Source organism: Saccostrea echinata, unplaced genomic scaffold, assembly GCF_033153115.1.
Source record: "Saccostrea echinata isolate AGI-Se365-2 ecotype Australia unplaced genomic scaffold, CSIRO_AGI_Sech_v1 ptg000011l, whole genome shotgun sequence".
NCBI classification, from domain to species: domain Eukaryota; kingdom Metazoa; phylum Mollusca; class Bivalvia; order Ostreida; family Ostreidae; genus Saccostrea; species Saccostrea echinata.
The window spans coordinates 2603576-2625216 of NW_026889760.1; the positions used below are offsets into that span (position 1 = coordinate 2603576).

General features: G+C 34.5%; 1 protein-coding gene across 1 annotated transcript; it reads left to right on the top strand.

Annotated features, from left to right (window-relative positions):
• Positions 1-12653, top strand: LOC133184798 (uncharacterized). The gene is made up of 8 exons (XM_061319873.1): positions 1-1163; positions 2587-2791; positions 3104-3194; positions 4549-4630; positions 5021-5144; positions 5711-5794; positions 7863-7919; positions 10259-12653. Exons 1-8 carry the CDS (start codon positions 6-8, stop codon positions 10540-10542), a joined length of 2085 nt encoding a protein of 694 aa, XP_061175857.1. The 5' UTR covers positions 1-5; the 3' UTR covers positions 10543-12653.
• The last annotated feature ends 8988 nt before the right edge of the window (positions 12654-21641 follow it).

Sequence of the window (21641 nt, forward strand, 5' to 3'; positions counted from 1 at the left end):
AAATCATGGCTACATGTACCAGTACTCCAAGAGACTTAGATACAGATGCTCAAGTTATTGATGAGAGATCTCTTCCTACAGGACCAAAGCACCAATACAATGGACCTAACAGAATAAGTAATGCGGAAGTCTACAGGAATGATCCAAGGTATCCTAGAAATGCTACACAAGAAGCTGTGGAGCCGTTCGAGCTGGTTCACTTTGTTTTTGTATCAGCCAAAGAGGATTTTTCAAAATTTGAGGAATTCAGAATCTGGTTTCAAAGGATTGTATACACAATAGAAAATGGAAAATTTGTAAAAATTGAGACCCACGATAGCGAAGAGTTTCCTCCAGCACATGATGATAATGTTCATGACATATGTGAGAGAGCAATATACATCCTACCATTTCTCACCAAGAACTACTGTTCAGACAAAAAGCTTCAATTTTTCACTAGTGAAGGTATTGGCAAAACAAGACTTGATCCAACAACACCAACTGGGCACTGCTCAAAAGTTGTTAAAGATCAAAAGATGTACTGCATCAGGCCAGTTCTAACAGCAAACCCCCAAGCTGGTGAATATTCTATTCCAACAGGTCTTACTATGATGCGAGGCATTGATTACTACTGCAAGGATGAAAATCCGGGATTTGTTCAGAAACAAGTCATTGGCATGGTAAAAACAGCCATTGCGAAGTTCCAGGAGAGAGAGAATGCCATGATCGCAGCTCTCACAGGAAATGATAATTTTTTGGATGATTTTGATCGTCGCTTTGAGCAGATGTGTGGACCACCACCAACGCCAGAGATGTTCATGAATAGTGCTTCAAAGGAAGTGACATATTATAATACAGAGAATATTTTCAACATTAACAGCATGCCCGATGTACATACTTTGCAAGGTAGATCTGTAGTCCAAGAACAAGGAGAGGAAAGGGCAGAGGTCAGAGAGGGGTCACCACTGATAAATGGCAGATCCCAAGCCGCAACAGGGAATAGACAAAGTGGTATTCAAGAGTCTCAAGGACAAAACACCACAAGTCAAAGTAGCTCAGCAGAAGCAAGTGGAGGTGAAGACAGCAGTACCTTGGATTCTTCTGAAAGAGATATTTCTCTGGAGGTTGACAATGGGTCACTGAGTAGGAGTCCAACAGACAAAGAAAAATCTGAGAGAAGTCAGGTAACCTTTAAACAAGTGTAACAAGATGGATTCTATAAGTTGTATTTCAATGCATTATAATCAGGTTACTGGTAAAAGGTATATTATCCATTAAATGCTTTAATGCACTTCTTAAATATATCACCAGCAAAAGAAAAAAAATCTGCTGTGAGTGAATTTTATTCCCAGTCACAAAACACAGTTACTTGAACTACATATACATGTACAATGTATGAATGAGATTTCATTTTGCCTGAAAATGAAAGTTCAGGCAATACATCTTTCCATTAGTTCTAATCTACTGGTCTCAACATCCTGCAATGGGATTTGAACCAGCGATGTAAGGATCAACTCCTTACTTTGCATCCCTAGAGCAAACACTCTAACCACTGCGCCACGTGGGCGACTAGTGGGTGTGTATCTGAACTGAGAATATTAATAGGACAAGGTTTAGGATCATAAGCATGTACATGACATATTGTGGAATCATTTTAATTTTATGGGCGTCAATGTTTGTGGTCAAGCAAAATTTTACTTGTTTGTGGGGAGGTAATTTCGTGGGTTACTCGTTTATACAGTAGATTCAATGAATCAATATGTTCAAAATCATGGGGATGTAAATTCGTGGGTAAGGGTGACCCACGAACATTGGTCCCCCAGGAACAATGATGATTCCACAGTACACATTGATAAATAATGCTAGAGTGTTCCAAGGAATGCATGTGTCGCCTGCTATAGCATCATTACATATATAAATAAATCTAAGAGTGGTCAGCTATTTATTTGCACACTAGTATTACATAATGTGAAGTGGTCAACTATTTATTTGCACACTAGTATTATTAGTTCATGCATTTGCTTGCAAAGAAAAAAAAACACAGATATTAAGACTGTGATAAAATAGTATTTATCATAAAGTGTGATAATCAAATAGAAATATGATTCCTTGGCCCTTAAAGCTAAAATGCAAATAAAATTATTAGAAATAACATTTATGTATTCTATTCATACATGTTTAATTCAACAACGTACCCCTCAGATTTGTAACAGTTAAGAGAGAGATATCAGTCTGCTTTTAATGCAGTTATCAGTCTATAACTTTATATGACTTTATATTAAATGACCATTTTGGTATACTGATTCCAATGTATTTTTATAGTACATGTATTTATAGTCAATTTGTGTGGTAACTGATCATACAATTTAAAAGTACAGTGTCATGAGCTCTCGAATCCATGCGTCTCAAAATTCAGAAGACATAAGATAAATTAACCATATAGCATACATTGGAAAAGTAGGTTAAAGATCAAGGTCAAGTGAACTGTAATGCAGGTATTTTTCAAAATGTCTTGACATTCAAACAGTGCTGCACAGTCATGTTAAATAGCACAGACTTAACCTCTCTGTTCTGTTTAACGTTCTGTATGACAATGAATGCTTTCAGGATCAGCTTATGAGGAAAGAAGTCTGTTCAACTCCTACAAAACCAGGTCCTGGTTTGGGGGCTCAAAAGCCTCCAGATGATGAAGTTGTAATGAATTATGATTCATACACAGAACCGGCTATAGCATATGTTGCCAAGGCTGCAGCTAGCAACACTCAGGAGAAGGAAACTGTAGGAAAACCAGCGAAAAAAGGCAAAAAGCCTAGTAAGTCACTAGTACTGTTCGAATTCCAAACTTTTTTCTGTTGAAAAGATCATCTTAATTATAAGAGAAGTCGAAAGTGAAGTGAACTCAGAGAAAATTATTGGTATTATATACCTTTAAAATGATCAAACTTTGAAGTCAACAGTAGCAAAAATATGGAATTTGGATGGGTACTGCAAATCTGTCAATTTGCTTGAGTGTGATAAGTTTTGATAGCCATATGTCAATACATGTATCAAGTACAAAAGCACGTCATATTTTCATTAAAATACAACCTGAAAGTCCTAGCTCTCTTTTGATTCATGATTTCAGAGGAGACGTTTAATATTGTCATCAGCAACTGCAATGTAGTACAGATTGGGGATGGATCAGCTCTTCATACTTCAAATATCAAAGGACAGAGGTAAATATCTTAGTCGTAAATAAATTGCTCAGTGATACATGTAGAAGCACTCAGGCTACCAAGCTGTAAGAAATTTTGTTTTATATGCATCTATTGATCTAAGATAAAGTAACTTCATTGAAACTCAAGATTAGAGTTTTTAGCTCACCTCAACGAATGTAATACCCTCGGCGTCGGCGTCCCAGGTCAAGGTTTTTGGAGCAGTTTTCTTTTTAAGTACTTCTATGGCCTATATTAGTCAGAGATACATGGAGGATGCTTCTAGTGTGTTTCATTGTACCAGTCAGGTTTCAGATGCTGCAATTTCAGCTAAAGAATGACCAGGTTAATGTTTTTGGGGCAGGTTAAAGTTTTTGGAGCAGGTCTCATTTTCAAGTAACTATAAGTCCTATATTGACCAAACTTGCATGGATGATACATCTAAGGATGCACACTACTGAACTTGCTTCGGATGCTGGATCTGACCTACATTTTCTGGATGAGTGACTAGGTTAAGGTTTTTGGAGTAGATCTCATTTCCAAGTAACTGTAAGCCCTATATTGACCAAACTTGCGTGGATGATACATCTAAGGATGCACACTACTGGACTTGCTTCGGATGCTGGATCTGACCTATATTTTCCAGATGAGTGACCAGGTTAAAGTTTTTGGAGCAGATGTCATTTCCAAGTAACTATAAACCCTATATTGACCAAACTTGCATGGATGATACATATAAGGATGTACACTACTGGACTTGCTTCGGATGCTGGATCTGAGTCAGACCTATATTTGCCGGATGAGTGACCAGGTTAAAGTTTTTGGAGCAGATGTCATTTCCAAGTAACTATAAACCCTATATTGACCAAACTTGCATGGATGATACATCTAAGGATTCACACTACTGGACTTGCTTCAGATGCTGGATTTGACCTACATTTTCCGGATGAGTAACCAGATTAAAGTTTTTGGAGCAGATCTCATTTCCAAGTAACTTTAAGGCCTATCTGAACCATACTTGCATGGATGATGCATCAAGGGACGAACAATCTCAAAACTTGCTTCGGATGCTGGATTTGACTTAAATTTTCTGGATGAGTGACTAGTTTTAAGTTTTCAGATAAGTCTATTCCCAAGTAACTGCAAGCCTATCAGACCAAAATTGCATAATTGTTGCATCTTGGGATGCACACTCCTAGATTATTAGTTTAGTGTGGGACTTTGCCTTACTTAAAGACAACATTCATTGAGGTGAGCTCTGTAATCTCTAATTACCTATGTTTAATAGAACATAGAACTCTGATATAACATTTAATTCCACCATTGAAGGATTTAATTTCTCTTCTACAAATATACATATTTGTCCAATTTACAGAAAAGCAGATCTAGGTAGGAATCTCAGCAACGACACAACCTGGAATGACTTAAGCACAACAAAGCCTGGAATTAGAGGGGAGGTAAATCATGCTAGGCCATATACTGTTACATATAATATAAATCATCTTTAATGTTCTACTGTGATTTAGTAACCCATCTTGTGTTGAATTTTTTTCCCCCCAAAAAAACAGAGTTTGTGTTTTTAAACTTTTTTACTTATTAGGTTCCTTTCCTCTTAAGTCATTTCCTAATTTTATTAAAATGAATAGCAATGAATATAAAGTCTATTCAGAATCCAATACATGCTTTTCTTTCTTCACATATACATGATATATGCATTAAATCAAATACACATCATCACAACCAAGATGTTTGAATTCATAGATTTTTTTTTCATCCCAAAAAAAATTTCACACCTATTAAATTTTTTATTGTTGCAGATAGTAAAATAATAACTTGTGATTTTTCAGGAGATGACCCAGTGTCAGAGACCAAAGGGTTCAGAAAGTGATAACGAGACTGTGATCCAGGACAACATCCCAAGTGACTACAGTCCTACAGGTCTGGCCTCAACTGCTACAGAGACAGTACAGGGTGAGTTTATACAACCAGACATCTAATAATCTACCATACTTTTATATTACAAATGTAATTTAACATCTTTTGGCAACTTGAATTTGGCCAGACAACAGCTTTGGATTCATTCCTCAGACATATTTTTTGTGTATTATTGGTGCAATAATTTCAGTTCCGTATTATTGGTGCGATAATTTCAGTTCTTTTCATTATTATTGACAATGACTGTTAGTTAAATAAATTATTTTATCTGTCCATAGATAAAAGTTGCTGGAAGTCTCTAACTTCAGCATCTTCAGTGATTACACATACTCTTAAATTTATTGTGTACAAGTTAATGTATTTGAGCTTAAGATCTAGTGCCCTGCAAATATGGTAATAAAAACAAGGTAGGGGGTAGTGTATTAGTCCCATTAAAACAACTCTATTCTTATTCAAGATGGATGAGGCTTAAAATCAATTAAAACCAAACAATAATGTATTTGTAATTTTTGAAGAGAGTATGTTATATTCATACACATGTTTGATGAAATCAAGTGATTAGATGAAGTGATTTAAAATGACAGATTTTGTTTTTGTTTCAGGAGACAGAAATACAGGTGATTACTCTGAGAATCTCGGCAGTGATCCAGAGGTTTCAAACTCAGATATGATGGACTCTTTTCTGGGTAAATGACTTTTGTTTAATAAGTAAATATATATGTTTATTGTACATGTTCTCAAACCTAAGCAGTCAGGGCACAGTCTGCATATACATGAACAGGTGACTCGATGGCTCAAACTCCGATCTCTAAAATTTCTCTATCTCTCGAAGTAAAACCCCTGTCCTATTTTATCCTCTATAAAACTAAGCAAATTTACTCTCGATCTCTCGAACTTCCGATTTCTCAATGTTCTCTATCTCTCGAAACTAGTCATTGGTCCCGTTACACACATTTCATTGTTTTTTTTACTCTCTGTCTCTCAAAGTGTTGATTTTGCATGTACGCCAATTAAGAGTGAAATTAATTCAGCTATGACTTACCTGTATTACAGTGAATATCTGGGGCTAGAGTAGATACTGTAAACCAACTTTTATTCACGAGCGAGAAATTTTTGCTAAGTTCGCGAGAGCCTCGTCATCGCGAATATTTCTCGCCGTGAACCGGTCTGTATAGTCTCTGTTTATTTACAACAGATCCAAAGATGGCTTAATCGCAAAAATTAATCGTCGCGAACTAATTTACCCCCAGTAAATCGCAAATAAAGTTGTCGCGAATGAAAGTTGGTTTTCAGTATGTTAAGTAGGTGTTTACATAGGTGACACTAAACCTCTGTGTCATCCGAGGGTTGAAAATTAATTGGTTGATTGGTCAAGTAAAAAAACAGATAGTCATTGACTGTTCATGACTGATTTCGCCATAGCAGTCATCGAAATGATGATTTTTAGAGTGTAAATAATAGGCATGTCAAATATTTCTTATAAATTACAAACCTTTATTCTATTTCTACACAATCACAGTATGGCAACTATTGCACAATTTTGCAATCTCAATAACTGAAAAGATATATGGAGCAATCAGTTGTAGGGTCCAGTGAACTAGGGGATATCAGGCATGCCATGCTATCTGAATTAAGTAATGAAATTAAAACAAAACAAATAAATGTTGAAACTGAAAGATTTTTTTATTATTATACCCCCGCTCCGAAGGAGAGGGGGTATACTGTTTTACCCTTAAGTGTCTGTCTGTCTGTCCGTTACAAATTTTGGTCGCAGTTTTCTCAGCAACTACTCATTGCAGATGCTTGAAATTTTAAGACAATCTTTCTTTAGGCATGCCATATGGTGGGATTCATTTTTGTACGAATCCGTTGTCAACTTCCTGTTTATCCGTGTGTCTGTCTGTACCATACATAACAAATTTTGGTTGCAGTTTTCTCAGCAACTACTCATCGCAGGTGCTTGAAATTTTAACACACTCTTTGTTTAGACATGCCATATGTTGGAATTCATTTTTGTTCAAATCTGATGTCAACTTCCTGTTTATCTGTGCGTTTGTCTCTACCATACATACATGTAACAAATTTTGGTCGCAGTTTTCTCGGCAACTACTCATCGCAGATGCTTGAAATTTTAACACACTCTTTGTTTAGGCATGCCATATGGTGGGATTCATTTTTGCACAAATCCGATGTCAACTTTTTGTTTATCTGTGCATCTGTCCGTACCATACATAACAAATTTTGGTCACAGTTTTCTCACCAACTACTCATCGCAGGTGCTTGAAATTTTAACACACTCTTTGTTTAGACATGCCATATGTTGGGATTCATTTTTGTACAAATCCGATGTCAATTTTCTGATTATCATTGTGTTTGTCCATAACTGAACTTGTGTATTCACATCAGAGCGGGGGTATTATTAGTGAGCATTGGCTCACAGACTTCTTGTTTAATCAAGATACTGTCTTTGTTGTTTGAATTATCAAGTGAATTACTAGTAAAATACAAATGAGTTTTCAACATGAATGAATATTTCTGGTAAACATAATAATAGAACCATAATGATCGGACCAGAAAATTAAGGGATTTCTTTTCCCTTTAGATTTCTTGAACCCCTCTATCTCTCGAACTTTTTTAAAGGACACTTGAACTTTGAGAGATCGAGAGTCACCTGTATTACTTAAAAATTTGTGCAATTTGAATTGTCATGATCTAATCTATCAATCCTTCTACTGGTATTTAATTCTTTTTCAGACAACCTGTTGAACGATCCCTCCCTAGAATCCCTCCCACCTCTCGGAGGAGGCACATGTATGTTGATCTACTATACAATTTGTTAATTTATTTGCTCTAGATTTTAAGTAACAAAGTAAACTAGATACATTGAGACATGTTTATTCTGAACATGCTTATATTCATACTTTAGTCATTCTACAAAAACATGACCAATTAAGAATTTTTTATGTCGCTTACAAATTTACCGTTGTAATATCTTAACTATAAATTTAAAGGTCGACTTCAACTCTAAGACTTAACATACACACATGGTTTTGTAAATATTCACCAATATATATGAAGTTAAAGTTTTGATACGAACATAATGTTATGTTGAAAAACGTATTCCACTGCAAATCTTAATGTCGCTTCATTTATTTACAAATTTCAAGATGAAATTTCCAGCTGTAAAATCGTTCCAAATAGATTGCAATGAATGTTATAAAATGTCTTTTATCCTATATAAAAAGAAATAAAACCACTTCTCGCAAAGAAATGCATGGATCTCCTTTCATGCAAAATCATAAGCATGTCGCTTAAGATTGATTTACTTCTGTAACGATTTTGTTTTAAATTTCACGCATAGAATGCAGCTTTAAAAAAGAACTGAATTTTATCTGAAAGTGACTACGGAACCTTATATCATCGATTCTAGTTGCGAGTCAGCTATTTTAGACAATTACATTTTCGACATAACAAAATGAATTAGACAAAAACAGTTGTCTCTCTTAAAAATTTAACTTCCGTAACGGTAATTCAGGAAAGTTTTTGCATTAAAGGTATAAAAAATTTTATTATTTTGGGAGCGAAAGGCTTCATACTTTTGTTTAATATCCTAAAACAAAGTTTAACTTTGATTTTAACTATTGAAGAAAATTTTAACTTTTATTGCTTGGAATTAACGATTAACTTCCATAACAATACCTTTCCCAAAAATTTAATTTAAATTTAGATTCATGCGAGACTTCTTGAATCATACTTTAGCATTCTTTATTGAACATCAGAAATGAAAAATTGGTCAAATTCAGCTTTATTTAAAAAACAATAAGGATTGATCAAGCATTAACTTCCGTAACATTACCTTAAAATCAATGGCATCTTGAAATTGTTGTAAAAAGTTAACGATACCAGATTTGTGGACAATTCTTTGTCTTCAAGTTCACTGATATGTCCTTTAGAGAATTATGATATTCATTTTGCTAATTGAAACAATTATTTTTTTCATGTTTTATACTCTGAATTGGTCCATTTATTGTAGAATGACTGACTTACAATCCCTGAGATATTGCTCTTGTGCCCCTTCTCATATTTCGTTCTTTGTACCTGTTGCGGTAGCCTATTTATAGCTAGTGGTTGGGTGCTGGCTTTGTGAATGGGAGGTGCAAGTTCAGTTCTCCTTCCTGGTAATGCATCAAACTTAAGACATTAAACATAGAAATAACTATTCCTTTGCCAAGCCCATGACATTAAAAGTGGAAGTCACAGGTCCTTAAGTTGAGACCTTTAAAAAAAAAACAAGGTTCTGTGTCATGTTAGGATTGGCACTATAGTTATGGCCATAAGCACCATGCATATATGTCAACATTTATGGCACTTCACCTAAACCCGGTAACGTTCCGACATTGGTGAAAAATTCTCAAACAGGATGCTAAACAATATGCATGTATAATCAATCAATCATCCTTCATTCACTGTTTCCTCACAGTTCAGTTTTTGTGCTCAGTGTTCCTTGTGTTTGTTCTTCTTAACTCTACTTTATTCCCTCATTCATCAAGTTTATTTTAAGTAACTAAAAAATGAAATAATGTGCTAAATGAAAAAATAATTTGATGCATCAAAAAGTGTGTTTTTGACTCTTATACACAGAGAATAAAATTTTATAGACTGAAATCAAACACAAACATACAAAAAATACCCTCTACTTCTGTTCTTTATTTTCATTCTTCATCAATTACCTAACTTTGTTTGCCTTTCTCTCTTTATGGGCTCTCCATTTGCTCTGATACCATTTAATTTGAGAATAGAGCATTTTAAAGACTCTCTAAGTATAATGTTTCCATCAGTACTGTGTATTAATGTTAAATAACATTCTAATTGGATTTACAGTCTAGCCTTTGTAATCCGGACACTTGCATTCCCCAAGCAGACCGCCCAGATTATATATGCAGATTACTGAAACATACTTTTTATCATTGGTACATATTAATCCCCACAAATTTTTCCTGATTTAACAAGGCACCACTGTACATTGTATATTGAAGAATGGATATAGATCTCTCATGAGGTCTGATATAAGCATTACTTGTTGTAAATTAAAAAAAATGAGTTCAGTTATATATATAGCATAATCTAAAATACGACTGTGTCTTTTTCAGATCCCCAAGCAATCTGCCTTTCTAGGTTGCCCGAGTTTGCATTTCCTTCAGGCTCTATAGAGCCAAGCTTTAGTTCTAACTCACAGGAGCCTGCCTTTAGCTCAAACTCACATGAGTCTGCCTTAATCTCAATCCCACATGAGCCTGTCTTCAGACTCTGTAAGAATACACTGAAGAGATACAACAGTTGTGACAGTGGCTACCATTCTCACTTCAGCCATGTGTACAAGAGTTCTACATCGGCCATTGGAGATGGAGAAAAATATGAAGATGATGTGGACTGAGGGGTGGATCAAACAATTTTCATAACTTTATTTATTGAAATATCAACAGCTGGATACAGAGTTTGTTCTGTTATATCTTGAATTATTCGTGCATTTGACAGTAAAGAACTCGGTATTAGAAATGAGAGTTGAGGGACAGTCATACAAGACTTTAAAATAAATGAGTCAGAGTGAAAGATTGCATTAATGAATGCAAAATACTTAACTCTTTCAATATACCCCCTGGTAGCTAGTTTGAAAAAGTGCATTTTTATTGCATGTATATTTTTTGTATTGTGATACAGCTAAAAATCACACATGAACACTAAAAACATGAAAAACAAAAAAAAAAGATAAGAAAAAAAAATTTTAAAAAGGAGGAAAGAAAGTAAAATCAAAGAAAAAAATGCTATATATGAAATGTTTCATATCTACAATGTATACTGCACATCTATTCAAGTGAATATCTTTTATGTTTTATCAATTATTTCTGCAAAAAAAGTTACAGGACTGAACTTTTGGAATGGTTTTGTGAAAAAATATTCCATTTTTGTATGAAGAAGTCATTTGATTATAATGTCATTATCTAGACTGTAATTAGATTTGAGAAAAAATGAATACAGGTATGTTTGAAGTATTATTTAGTATGAGGAAATGCATGAATTGTCTGATACAGACAATTGTATGTAACTTAAAAAATTAACATACACATATATCTTGTTATGACAGATGTTAACATACAGTCAAACCTTGTTATCTCGAACTTGATGGGACCGAGAAAAAACTGAGAGATATCTGAGGATTTGAGGTATCCAGGGTAAAATACTTAAAGAATAAGGGTCGGGACTTCAAAATCACTTCAACATATTCGTGGTATTGGAGATATCAGTGTTCAAGATACCGAAGTTCAACTGTATATTATTTGGACTTTATCTTAAGTGAACATTAGTTTATTAAACAACGAAGATGAATTACACATTTTATAAGACAGCTAAAAGTGTTGTATGACTCTAGAGGGCCCTTACTGATGACACACCTGTACCTTATTGTCACAATCATGGCGGAAATGTACGATCCTAGCTCTCCCATTCTGGATGGGACGTTGAATGAGAAGAATATATGTGTAGAACTTCAGTCATTATTAAGCCTTACATTATGCAGATGATACATGGCAATTATAATTGAAAATCCAGCTAATAAATGGTGTCTAACGTTATGAGGCATTACCATAGATTGTTTTGAACATCAACCACAAACCATTCATCAATCATATATCCTAATTGTACGTGTTATCAGCAATAACTTTATAAAATGGTAAACAATTTGAGTAATGCACAACTTTGAGTGTGACCTTTGTATAATTTTACACACCAGGCCTTATTTACACTACCATATATTATAATGTCAGATGTGATTGTGCAAAGATTTACTGCAATTTGGAAAATCTTTTTTTATTTGCAAGAACTTTATTTTTGAGTAGTTATGCAAGACTATCCAGTCGCTAAAATTTCATTCTCATATATATATATATATTTACATCTATTTAATATGATTAAAGATTATATATAATTATAACAATATCAATTTTGTGAAAATTTTGACTTGCTTATAAATACAATACTTATGACTAAAATAATTTTAAAAGGTGTCACGGAAATGTATTGATCTACAGTATCAATTAAGCGTGTATTTTATTCATCACCAAATTAAATTAAACCTGCTGAAGAAAACTTTATCTCATATTGTAGGTTCTACAGCTATGCATGGCTATAAGTATGTGATATTTCATAATTATGTGATAATTATGTTGTAATGTTAGAAAATAGTTTTCCTTAGCTCTAATGTTCTGTTGATGATTGGTTGTATTATGTATAATTCTGATTCAGAAATGAGTGTAACAACAATTATAATTTATATTAAAGAATTCTTCACTTTTATTTTGTATAAGTTTAATGTTTTCAATCACATTGGAAACACCACCCACTGCTTGAAAAATACATGCATAATTTATGCATTAGCATGAGGACCACATATTGCTAAAAGCATGTTACGTTACATTGTATTTAATGTATACGACCATATTTTGTTCCTAATAAATGAATGGTCTGAATATTTTTAATAATGGTAGCATATTGAAGGTGTTATCAAATAAAGATACTCCACCAAAGGAAAGTACAAAACTTGATTATATTGTCAATTTTACTTTGAAGTCTATGGGCAGCACATATGACATTAGATATTGTAAAAAGTAATTTGAAATACATAGAAATCTCTTGGTGAAAATATGCACAAACTCTCTCTTTATCAAAATTATATGAAACAAGATGTGTTTGTGAAACACTGATGCCCCCGTATGGCAACTTATAGCAAAGGTTAAACTTTCTCAAATGCAAATCAAATATGATGGTATCCAAAGTAAGGTCTTGGCTCGAGGAATATACCTGTGAAATATGAGAGCCCTATCAGCAACCATTGAAAAGATATGGAAAAGTTTAAAGTTTTTTCAAAAGTAAGTCAAACATCAAGGTCAAATGGTAAGAAATGATGGTGCCTAAGGAAAGGCCTCACAAGAAATATACTGGTGAAATATGAAAGCTGAAGCACCAATTGTTCAAACGTTATAACCAAGGTTTAAGTTTTCCAAAAGTAGGTCAATCTCCAAGGTCAATGGATTACAATTGTTGGTATCCAAAGGAAGGTCTTGTCACAAGGATTACATATGTGAAGTATGAAATCCCTAGCACCAACGGTTCACAAGTTATGGCCAAGGTTAAAGTTTTCCAAAAGTAGGTCAAACTCCAAGGTCAAGATCAAAGGGTCAAAGTTGTTGGTATCGAAAGGAAGGTCTTGTCACAAGGATTACATATGTGAAGTATGAAAGCCCTAGCTTAAACGGTTCACAAGTTATGGCCAAGGTTAAAGTTTTTCAAAAGTAGGTCAATCTCCAAGCTCAAGGTCAAAGAGTCAAAGTTGTTAGTATCCAAAAGAAGGTCTTGTCACAAGGATTACATATGTGAAGTATGAAAGCCTTAGCACCAACCGTTCAATAGTTATGGCCAATGTTCAAGTTTTTCAAAAGTAGGTCAAACTCCAAGGTCAAGGTCAAAGGGTCAAAGTTGTTGGTATCCAAAATAAGGTCTTGTCACAAGTATTACACAGGTGAAGTAAGAAAGCCCTAGCTTCAACTGTTCAAAAGTTATGGCCAAGGTTAAAGTTGGGTAAAATTTTGTAAAACTAGGTCAAACTCCAAGGTCAAGGTCAAAAGGTCAAATATGGCGGAACCCAAAGAAAGGTCTTGTCACAAGGAATACACATGTGAAATATGAAAGCCATAGCTCCAACCAATCAAAAGTTATGGGCAATGTTAAATTTTTTTGCGGACAAACAGAATAAAACAGACAAACAGACAGACGGAAGGAAAGGGCAAAAACTATATACCCCCGAATCTTCGATACGGGGGCATAATCATTTACCACAGATATTTTGACAAAATAAAAAGTAAAAATCGTTAAGATCTGCTCACCTTTGGCTTTGCTGACAATGATGTAGTATGTCCAAGCACTTTGGAGATTACAAAATTAAAATATTCTAACTTCAAATTCGTGATCTATAAGAGTCATTTCATCCATTATTAAATGATTAACCCTAATAGATAAAAAAAAGTTCCAACTTGACAATTTCAGTTAGGTTTAGTGTTCATAATTATAATATTCAAAATGAGGGTCGGACATTTTTCTCCCAATTTGCAGGTACCTATTATAATTATTAAGCACAAAATTATTATAAAGTAGTTTGGATAATGAAGCTTTCCTATGAGGAACAATATCAGTAAAAAAGATTTTAAAGATACCCCATCCTAATTCTTTTTAGGTCACCTGAGTCACTTAGGTGACCTATTGCTATCTTTTTTTGTCTGTAGTTGTCCATTGTGTGACGTGCCTTGGTTGTATACACACTTTTGAACATTTTCAGCTTCTTCTGTTGAACTGCTGAACCAATTTCAACCAATTTTAGAATATGGCATCAATTGGTGAAGGGGTACAAAAATTTTGAATTTCATGGTCCCTATCCCCTGGGGCCTGAGGGTGGGGCTAAAACCATCAAAATAAAGTGCTAACTTTAAAAATCTTCTTCTCTGCTGGAAATCAAGCCTTAAAACTGTTGTCATGATTGTGGTAAGCATTGAGCCCTCTAACAAAATTGTGAAATTTATGGCCCCATGTTTAGGGGTTCTAATGAACATATAATGAAAATGCAAAAAATGTTTAAAAGTCTTTTTCTCTCCCCTGTATATTTAGTAGATAAACTAAGTGCATGGTTATGATGAGCAAGGGTCCCTCTTCCAAAATTGTGTAATTTGTTGCCCCAGGGTCAGGGGTTCTGGTGTGGGAAAGGGGGGCTGTATTGGATAGTGAAAATGCACTTATTCTATTTGTCTGAAAATCTTCTTCTCTACTCCAGCATGTTAAGCAAACAAACTAAGTAAATAGTTATGATAGGTAAGGGTCCCTCTTCCAAAATTATGAAATTCGTGGCCCCTGGGTCAGGGGTTCTGTGGTTAGGTTGAGGCTGTATTGATTATATATATATATATATATATATGTCTGAAAATATATGAATTCTTTGAAAATCTTTTTCTCTGCTCCTGTATATTTAGCAAAAGTGCTCAATTATGGTGTGCAAGGTGCTTCTTCAATAAAAAAAAAAAAGAAATTTGTGTCCCAGGGTCAGGGGTTCTTGGGGAGGGGGGGGGGGGGGCTTTTGATTACTGTATATAGTGAAAATGCATTATTTCCTTGAAAATTTTATTCTCTACCCCTGGGTAATTAGAAAGTTAGTGCATGTTATGTTATGCAATGGTGCCTTTTCCAAAATTAGAAATTTCATGGCCCCTGGGGCTGGGGTTCTGGTTTTGGGACAGAGCTCTATATTGATTTTTTTGTCGCCCACATGGCGCAGTGGTTAGAGCGTCTGCTATAGAGTCGCGGAGTAAGGAGTTGAACCTTATGTTCCGGGTTCGTATCCCACTGTGGGACGTGGAGACCGGTCCTTCGGATGAGACCGTATAAACCGAGGTTCTGTGTTGCAATTGGTGCTGGCACGAAAAAGATCCCTCTCTGCTCAATGACCGTAAGTGCCGAGTATAGGTCAAAATTTGTAGCCCTCCACCGGCAAGTGGTGGCGTCTCCATATGAGTGAAAAATTCTCGAGAGGGACGTTAAACAACATACTATCTATATTGATTATATATTGAAAATGCATTAAAATCTTCTTAGCTCTTCGGTATTTAGTAGGGATGGCAACAAATATTCGAATATTCATTCGATGAGTTGATATTGGAATATGAATTTAAGATTCGAATATTCGGTTTTTCAGATTTCATAAAAAGAAGTACAGTACTGTGATTGATAATTTTTTATGAGAACAGTGGTTGGATTATCCCTGTTTAATTTACTAGCGATCAATTTCGATTGCCTGATTTCTTTCACTACTTTCTTATCTTATAGATTTACTAAATTACATGTATTTTGTTTTGAGTAAGGTGTTTAAGAATTGTACAATAATTAATGCTTTATGTATAATACAAAACGTACTTTCATAGTTTTTTTTAGTTAGATATGATCGGATCTAGAATCGCGGACAACAAAATGAAATCTTGTTTGTTTATTTTTCTCTCAGACCATACAATGGTATATGAGGTACATGAACATATTTACATATATACAAAATACAAAGTCAAGTAAGGAAGAGTAGTATCAAATGAAATAGTATTACTGAAAACAGGCCAATATCTTTTTAACAAACAAAGACAGCTTTATCAGTGAATCAACATTTGTGGTAGACATAAGATTCTCAAACTTATAAGTATTTACATGAAAACAATACTTCTTATCAATAATTTTCATACGTAATGAGGAAAAGTATGGACATTCCATTACATAATGGAATTCATCACCCAAAGTATTTTTATTACATAAATTACATATTCTTAAAGATCTGTCAGTATTAGTCCATCTACCAGCTTCGATTGGAAGTTTGTGGTTACAAATTCTAAATTTTGTCAATATAATTCTCAAATCTTTTGGGAGTTTACTTAGGTACATTTCTCGTCCAAAATTGTTTTTAAAAATCCTGTAATTCAAACATTTAGATGAATTTTCTATGCTCATATGCCAGTCTTGTAAAAATTGACTAAACAATGTTTCTTTCACAATAGATTTTAACCAAGAAATATAAAAAATTTTGATTCATCCACACATAAGACAGACCACATGAATTCAAAGTATCTCTTATAAATTTCAACCATGGATGCATAAATAAACCTTCAGAAAAGCATTTATGAAAAAAGCAATACATTATATATGTAAACTTACGTTCATGTGACATCAAAAGTTTAGCCCAATAAGTAATCATTCGTACCTTTATATGTATTATTAAAGGGTATCGCCCAGTTTCCCCATATACCATACAATTTGGAGTGCTGGATTTAACATGTAAAACAAATTTCAGAAATTTTAAGTGTACCTTTTCTAAAATACCTGTATTTTCATAGCCCCATACTTCACACCCGTACATCAAAATTGGGCTTATAACTCTGTCTTAGAATGTTTAAAAGGCGTGAAGAGTATAAATTAATTGATCATTGAATGGATGTCCGATAGAATTAGTCTGTAATTAATATTGTAAAGGGCTTAATTTCAGAATAAATGTGTAAATTACTTGATTATCTCGGGTTGTACATAATCCTGAATTTTATATTCATTTTCGGGAAATTAGTTAATTACCTAGGAAAATTGTCTATGAAAATATTTGTTTACATTTTATCAAAGATTATAATCATATCTCTTATTAGGCAGATACATGTAATTCATTACACGTATTGAAATCTGAACAGTATACCGTTGCCTCTAGTAAGACGACTGGTTCATCAGATGGAGCTACTATAAATACACACGTTTCATTTGTTAAAATTATACTTTTCTACATTTAAATCAATTATTTATTTCAAACATTGACAAATATCAAATGAAATTCCTTATTGTACACCTACAAAAGTCTTTATACAATTTTACTTCCAATATAAGTATACCCACGCTTAACCTTTCATGATGCATATTTAAAAACAGATTTTATTTATTTTGTCAAATATTCGAATATATTCGAATACTTGAATATTCGAATATGAATTATTGACTAAATTGACATCCCTAGTATCTAGCAGATAATCTAAGTGCATGGTTATGATGTGCAAGGGTGCTTCTTCCAAAATTGTGAATTTCATGATCCCTGGATCAGGGACTTTAGTGCAAAGACAGGGCTCTATAATGATTATATAGTGAAAATATATTAATTCTTTGAAAAATCTTCTTCTTTGTTCCTTGGTTTTAAGCAAACAAACTTAGTGCATAGTTATGTTGAGCAAGGATGCCTCTTCCAAATTTGTTAATTTCATGGCCCCTTGGTCAGGGGTTAAGGTGGGCCTATGCTTAATCTACGGTGAAAATGCCTTATTATACCCCACGCAACAATTTTTTTTTTTGCCCTAAGAGTTTTGCCTTTTATTGAAGAAACTTTCCAGCTAGGTAAGAAGGAAATCCACTGGAATCAGCTTTTGTAATGAAATTTTATGTGAAATATTTTATGACCTTAAAAGACCCCTATTGATTTTGAGATCAAAATATTAATGATTTAACATACACACACACACACAAAATCTTGGATAGCTCTCACTCTCTCAAATTGGTGCTTTGCCTTAAATAATTTCATAAGTACAGTACATAAACAAATTCATATGACTACATCATAATTTGGTTTCCATCAATTATTTAAATGCGTAAATTGGCATGTGTTGGATGTGGACTTACACTCATTAACAAATCAAAATCACTGAGGAATTTAAATAACAGTTTGTCAGCATAACTCTTGCACTGAATTTCCTGAAACTTTCTAGGTATTTCAGACAAAATGTATAGATTTGTATATTACCAAGAAATTTTGATTCCATTATTTATCTAGAAACTTCAGCCCAATTAAATTTGTAACATACAAAGATTTGAATGTCCATATATGCAAGAAGTTTTGATGTGATGATTTTTTGCAAGTAATGCTCCTTTTTGAATTATACTGGGTATTTAAAATGCACTGTGTCATTCATTATGTATTGCATTGTCGAGTTTTGGGGGAGCGTGGGATATGTGAGCTTGCTCACTTTTTCTTTCATTTGAAGAAAATCTTCTTCTCTGCTCCTGGGCATCTAGGAGGCAAACGGAGTACAAAGTTGTAATAAGCAAGGGTGTTTTTACCAGATTTTTGAAATTTGGACCAATTGATCAGGGGTTCTGGTGCTGGACAGGCCTCTATTAATTTGTAGTCTACTGAAAGAAGTTATTACCCCCTTTGCTATTCACCCCAAGATATTTAATCACTTTAAGTAATGCATTTGAAAGGTCAGTTGAATAGGAGAGTCATACAAGAAATTTTCTTTAATATCTAATACAAGAAGTACTTTCTTAATCTTTAGCTCACCTGAGCTGAAAACTCAAGTGAGCTTTTCTGATCACCTGTTGTCCGTCGTCTGTCCTTCTGTAAACTTTTCACATTTTCAACTTCATCTAAAGAACCACTGGGCCAATTTTAACCAAAATTAATACAAAGCATCCTTGGGTAAAGAGGAGTTCAAATTGTTAAAATAAAGGGCCAAGCCCTCTTCCAAGGGGAGATAATCAAGAAAAGACAAAAATAGGGTGGGGTCATTAAAAAATCTTCTTAAGAACCACTGGGCCAGAAAAGCTGAAACTAATGTGGAAGCATTCTGGGGTAGTGTAGATTACTATAATTTTTTCAAATCATAACCTCCGGGGGTAGGGCAGGGCCACAATAGGGGATCCAAGCTTTACATCTAAATATATAGGAAAAATCTTCTCAAGAACCACTTAGCCAGAAAAGCTGAAACTTATGTTGAAGCATCCTGAAGTAGTGAAAATTCTAAATATTTAAAATCATAACCCCCGGGATTAGGGTGGGGCCACAATAGGGAATTTAAGTTTTACATTGAAATATATAGGAAAAGTCTTCTTCTCAAGAACCACTGGGCCATAAAAGCTGAAACTTATGTGGAAGCATCCTTGGGTAGTGTAGATTCTAACATGACCCCCGGGGGTAGGGTGGGGCTACAATACGGAATCCAATTTTTACACGCGCATTTAGATATATAGGAAATCTTTAAATATCTTCTTCTCAAGAACCACTGGACCAGAAAAGCTGAAATGCATGTGGAAGCATCCTGGGGGTAGTGTAGATTCTAAATTGTACAAATCATGACCCCTGGGGGTAGGGTGGGACCACATTAGGGAATTTTAGTTTTACATTAAAATAAATAGGAAACATCTTTAAAAATCTTTTCAAGAACCACTGGGCCAGAAAAGCTGAAACTGAAGTGGAAGCATCCTGGGGTAGTGTAGATTCTAAATTAATCAAATCATGGCCCCTGGGGGAAGGGCCGGGCCACAATAGGTATTACAAGGGGGAAATCAGGTAAAGAACAAAAGGGCCAAAGTTACTCAGATGAGTGTGGTGGCCCATAGGCCTCTTGTTAATGGTCAGTTAGAGTTGTGAATAATAGATAAATAAAATACAAAAATATCTTTTCTTTGTACATTCAAAAGCAAGATTGGCTAATGTGAGAGGGAATGAGATTGGTTTTCCAATAGTGCTAGTGCATTATTGTTTTAATTAGTCAGAATGGTGATAGAGACAAATGAGGGCAAGTAAAGGCAAGAAAATAGCTCTACAGTCAGACTGTTACCGAGTGCTAGACTAATTATTTTGTTGATCACTGATCATCCTATTTTTCTTGCTTTTGAGCAACATAGCTTGATCTATCGGTGATCCTTTACAATGTTGTATATTACTCAGGTGATCGTTAAGGCCCTTGGGCCTCTTGTTTTTTTTTTTTTTATAATTGTGTATGATTTTAAAATACCTGAAAGGAATATCTGATTCAGTTTTAACAATAAACTACAATAACAATAAACTACAATTTAAGCACTTTTTAGCTCTTCAGCTTTTCTGATCACATTTTGTCTGTAGTCCGTCTGTCCGTCTGTAAACTTTTCACATTTTCGACTTCTTCTCCAGAACCACTGGGCCAATTTCAACCAAACTTGCCACAAAGTATCCTTGGGTAAAGGGGATTCAAGTTTGTTCAAATGAAGGGCCACGCTTTCTTCCAAGGGGAGATAATTAAGAATTCGTGAAAAATTAATGGCATCATTAAAAAATCTTCTTCTCAAGAACCACTGTGCTTGGAAATATGAAACTTATATGGAAGCATCCTCAGGTAGTGTAGATTCAAGTTTGTTCAAATCATGACCCCCAGGGGTCGGGTGGGGCCACAATGCGCGATCAAAGTTTTACATAGGAAATATATAGGAAAAATCTTTAAAAATCTTCTTCTCAAGAAGAGCAAAGCCATGATTGGTCATATTTATATGGTAGCATCCTCAGATAGTGTAGATTCAAGTTTGTTCAAATCATGACCCCCGGGGGTCGGGTGGGGCCACAATGGGCGATCAAAGTTTTACATAGGAATATTTTGGAAAAATCTTCAAAAGTCTTCTTCTCAAGAACAGCAAAGCCATGAATGGTCATATTTATATGGTAGCACCTTCAGATAGTGTAGATTCAAGTTTGTTCAAATCATGACCCCCGGGGGTTGGGTGGGGCCACAATGGGCGATCATAGTTTTACATAGGAATATATAGGAAAAATCTTTAAAAATCTTCTTCTCAAGAAGAGCAAAGCCATGATTGGTCATATTTACATGGAAGCATCCTCAGACAGTGTACATTCAAATTTGTTCAACTCATGACCCCCGGGGGTCGGGTGGGGCCACAATGTGCGATCAAAGTTTTACATAGGAAATATATAGGAAAAATCTTTAAAAATCTTCTTCTCAAGAAGAGCAAAGCCATGATTGGTCATATTTATATGGTAGCACCCTCAGATAGTGTAGATTCAAGTTTGTTCAAATCATAACCCCCGGGGGTAGGGTGGGGCCACAATGGGCGATCAAAGTTTTACATGGGAATATATAGGAAAAATCTTTAAAAATCTTCTTC

Excerpts from the sequence above, each read along its gene's own strand:
- LOC133184798 (XM_061319873.1), top strand. The coding sequence starts at position 6 with ATGGCTACATGTACCAGTACTCCAAGAGACTTAGATACAGATGCTCAA. Across the intron at positions 1,164-2,586 it reads AAAAATCTGAGAGAAGTCAG|GATCAGCTTATGAGGAAAGA; the intron begins GTAACCTTTAAA and ends GAATGCTTTCAG. Across the intron at positions 5,795-7,862 it reads TATGATGGACTCTTTTCTGG|ACAACCTGTTGAACGATCCC; the intron begins GTAAATGACTTT and ends ATTCTTTTTCAG.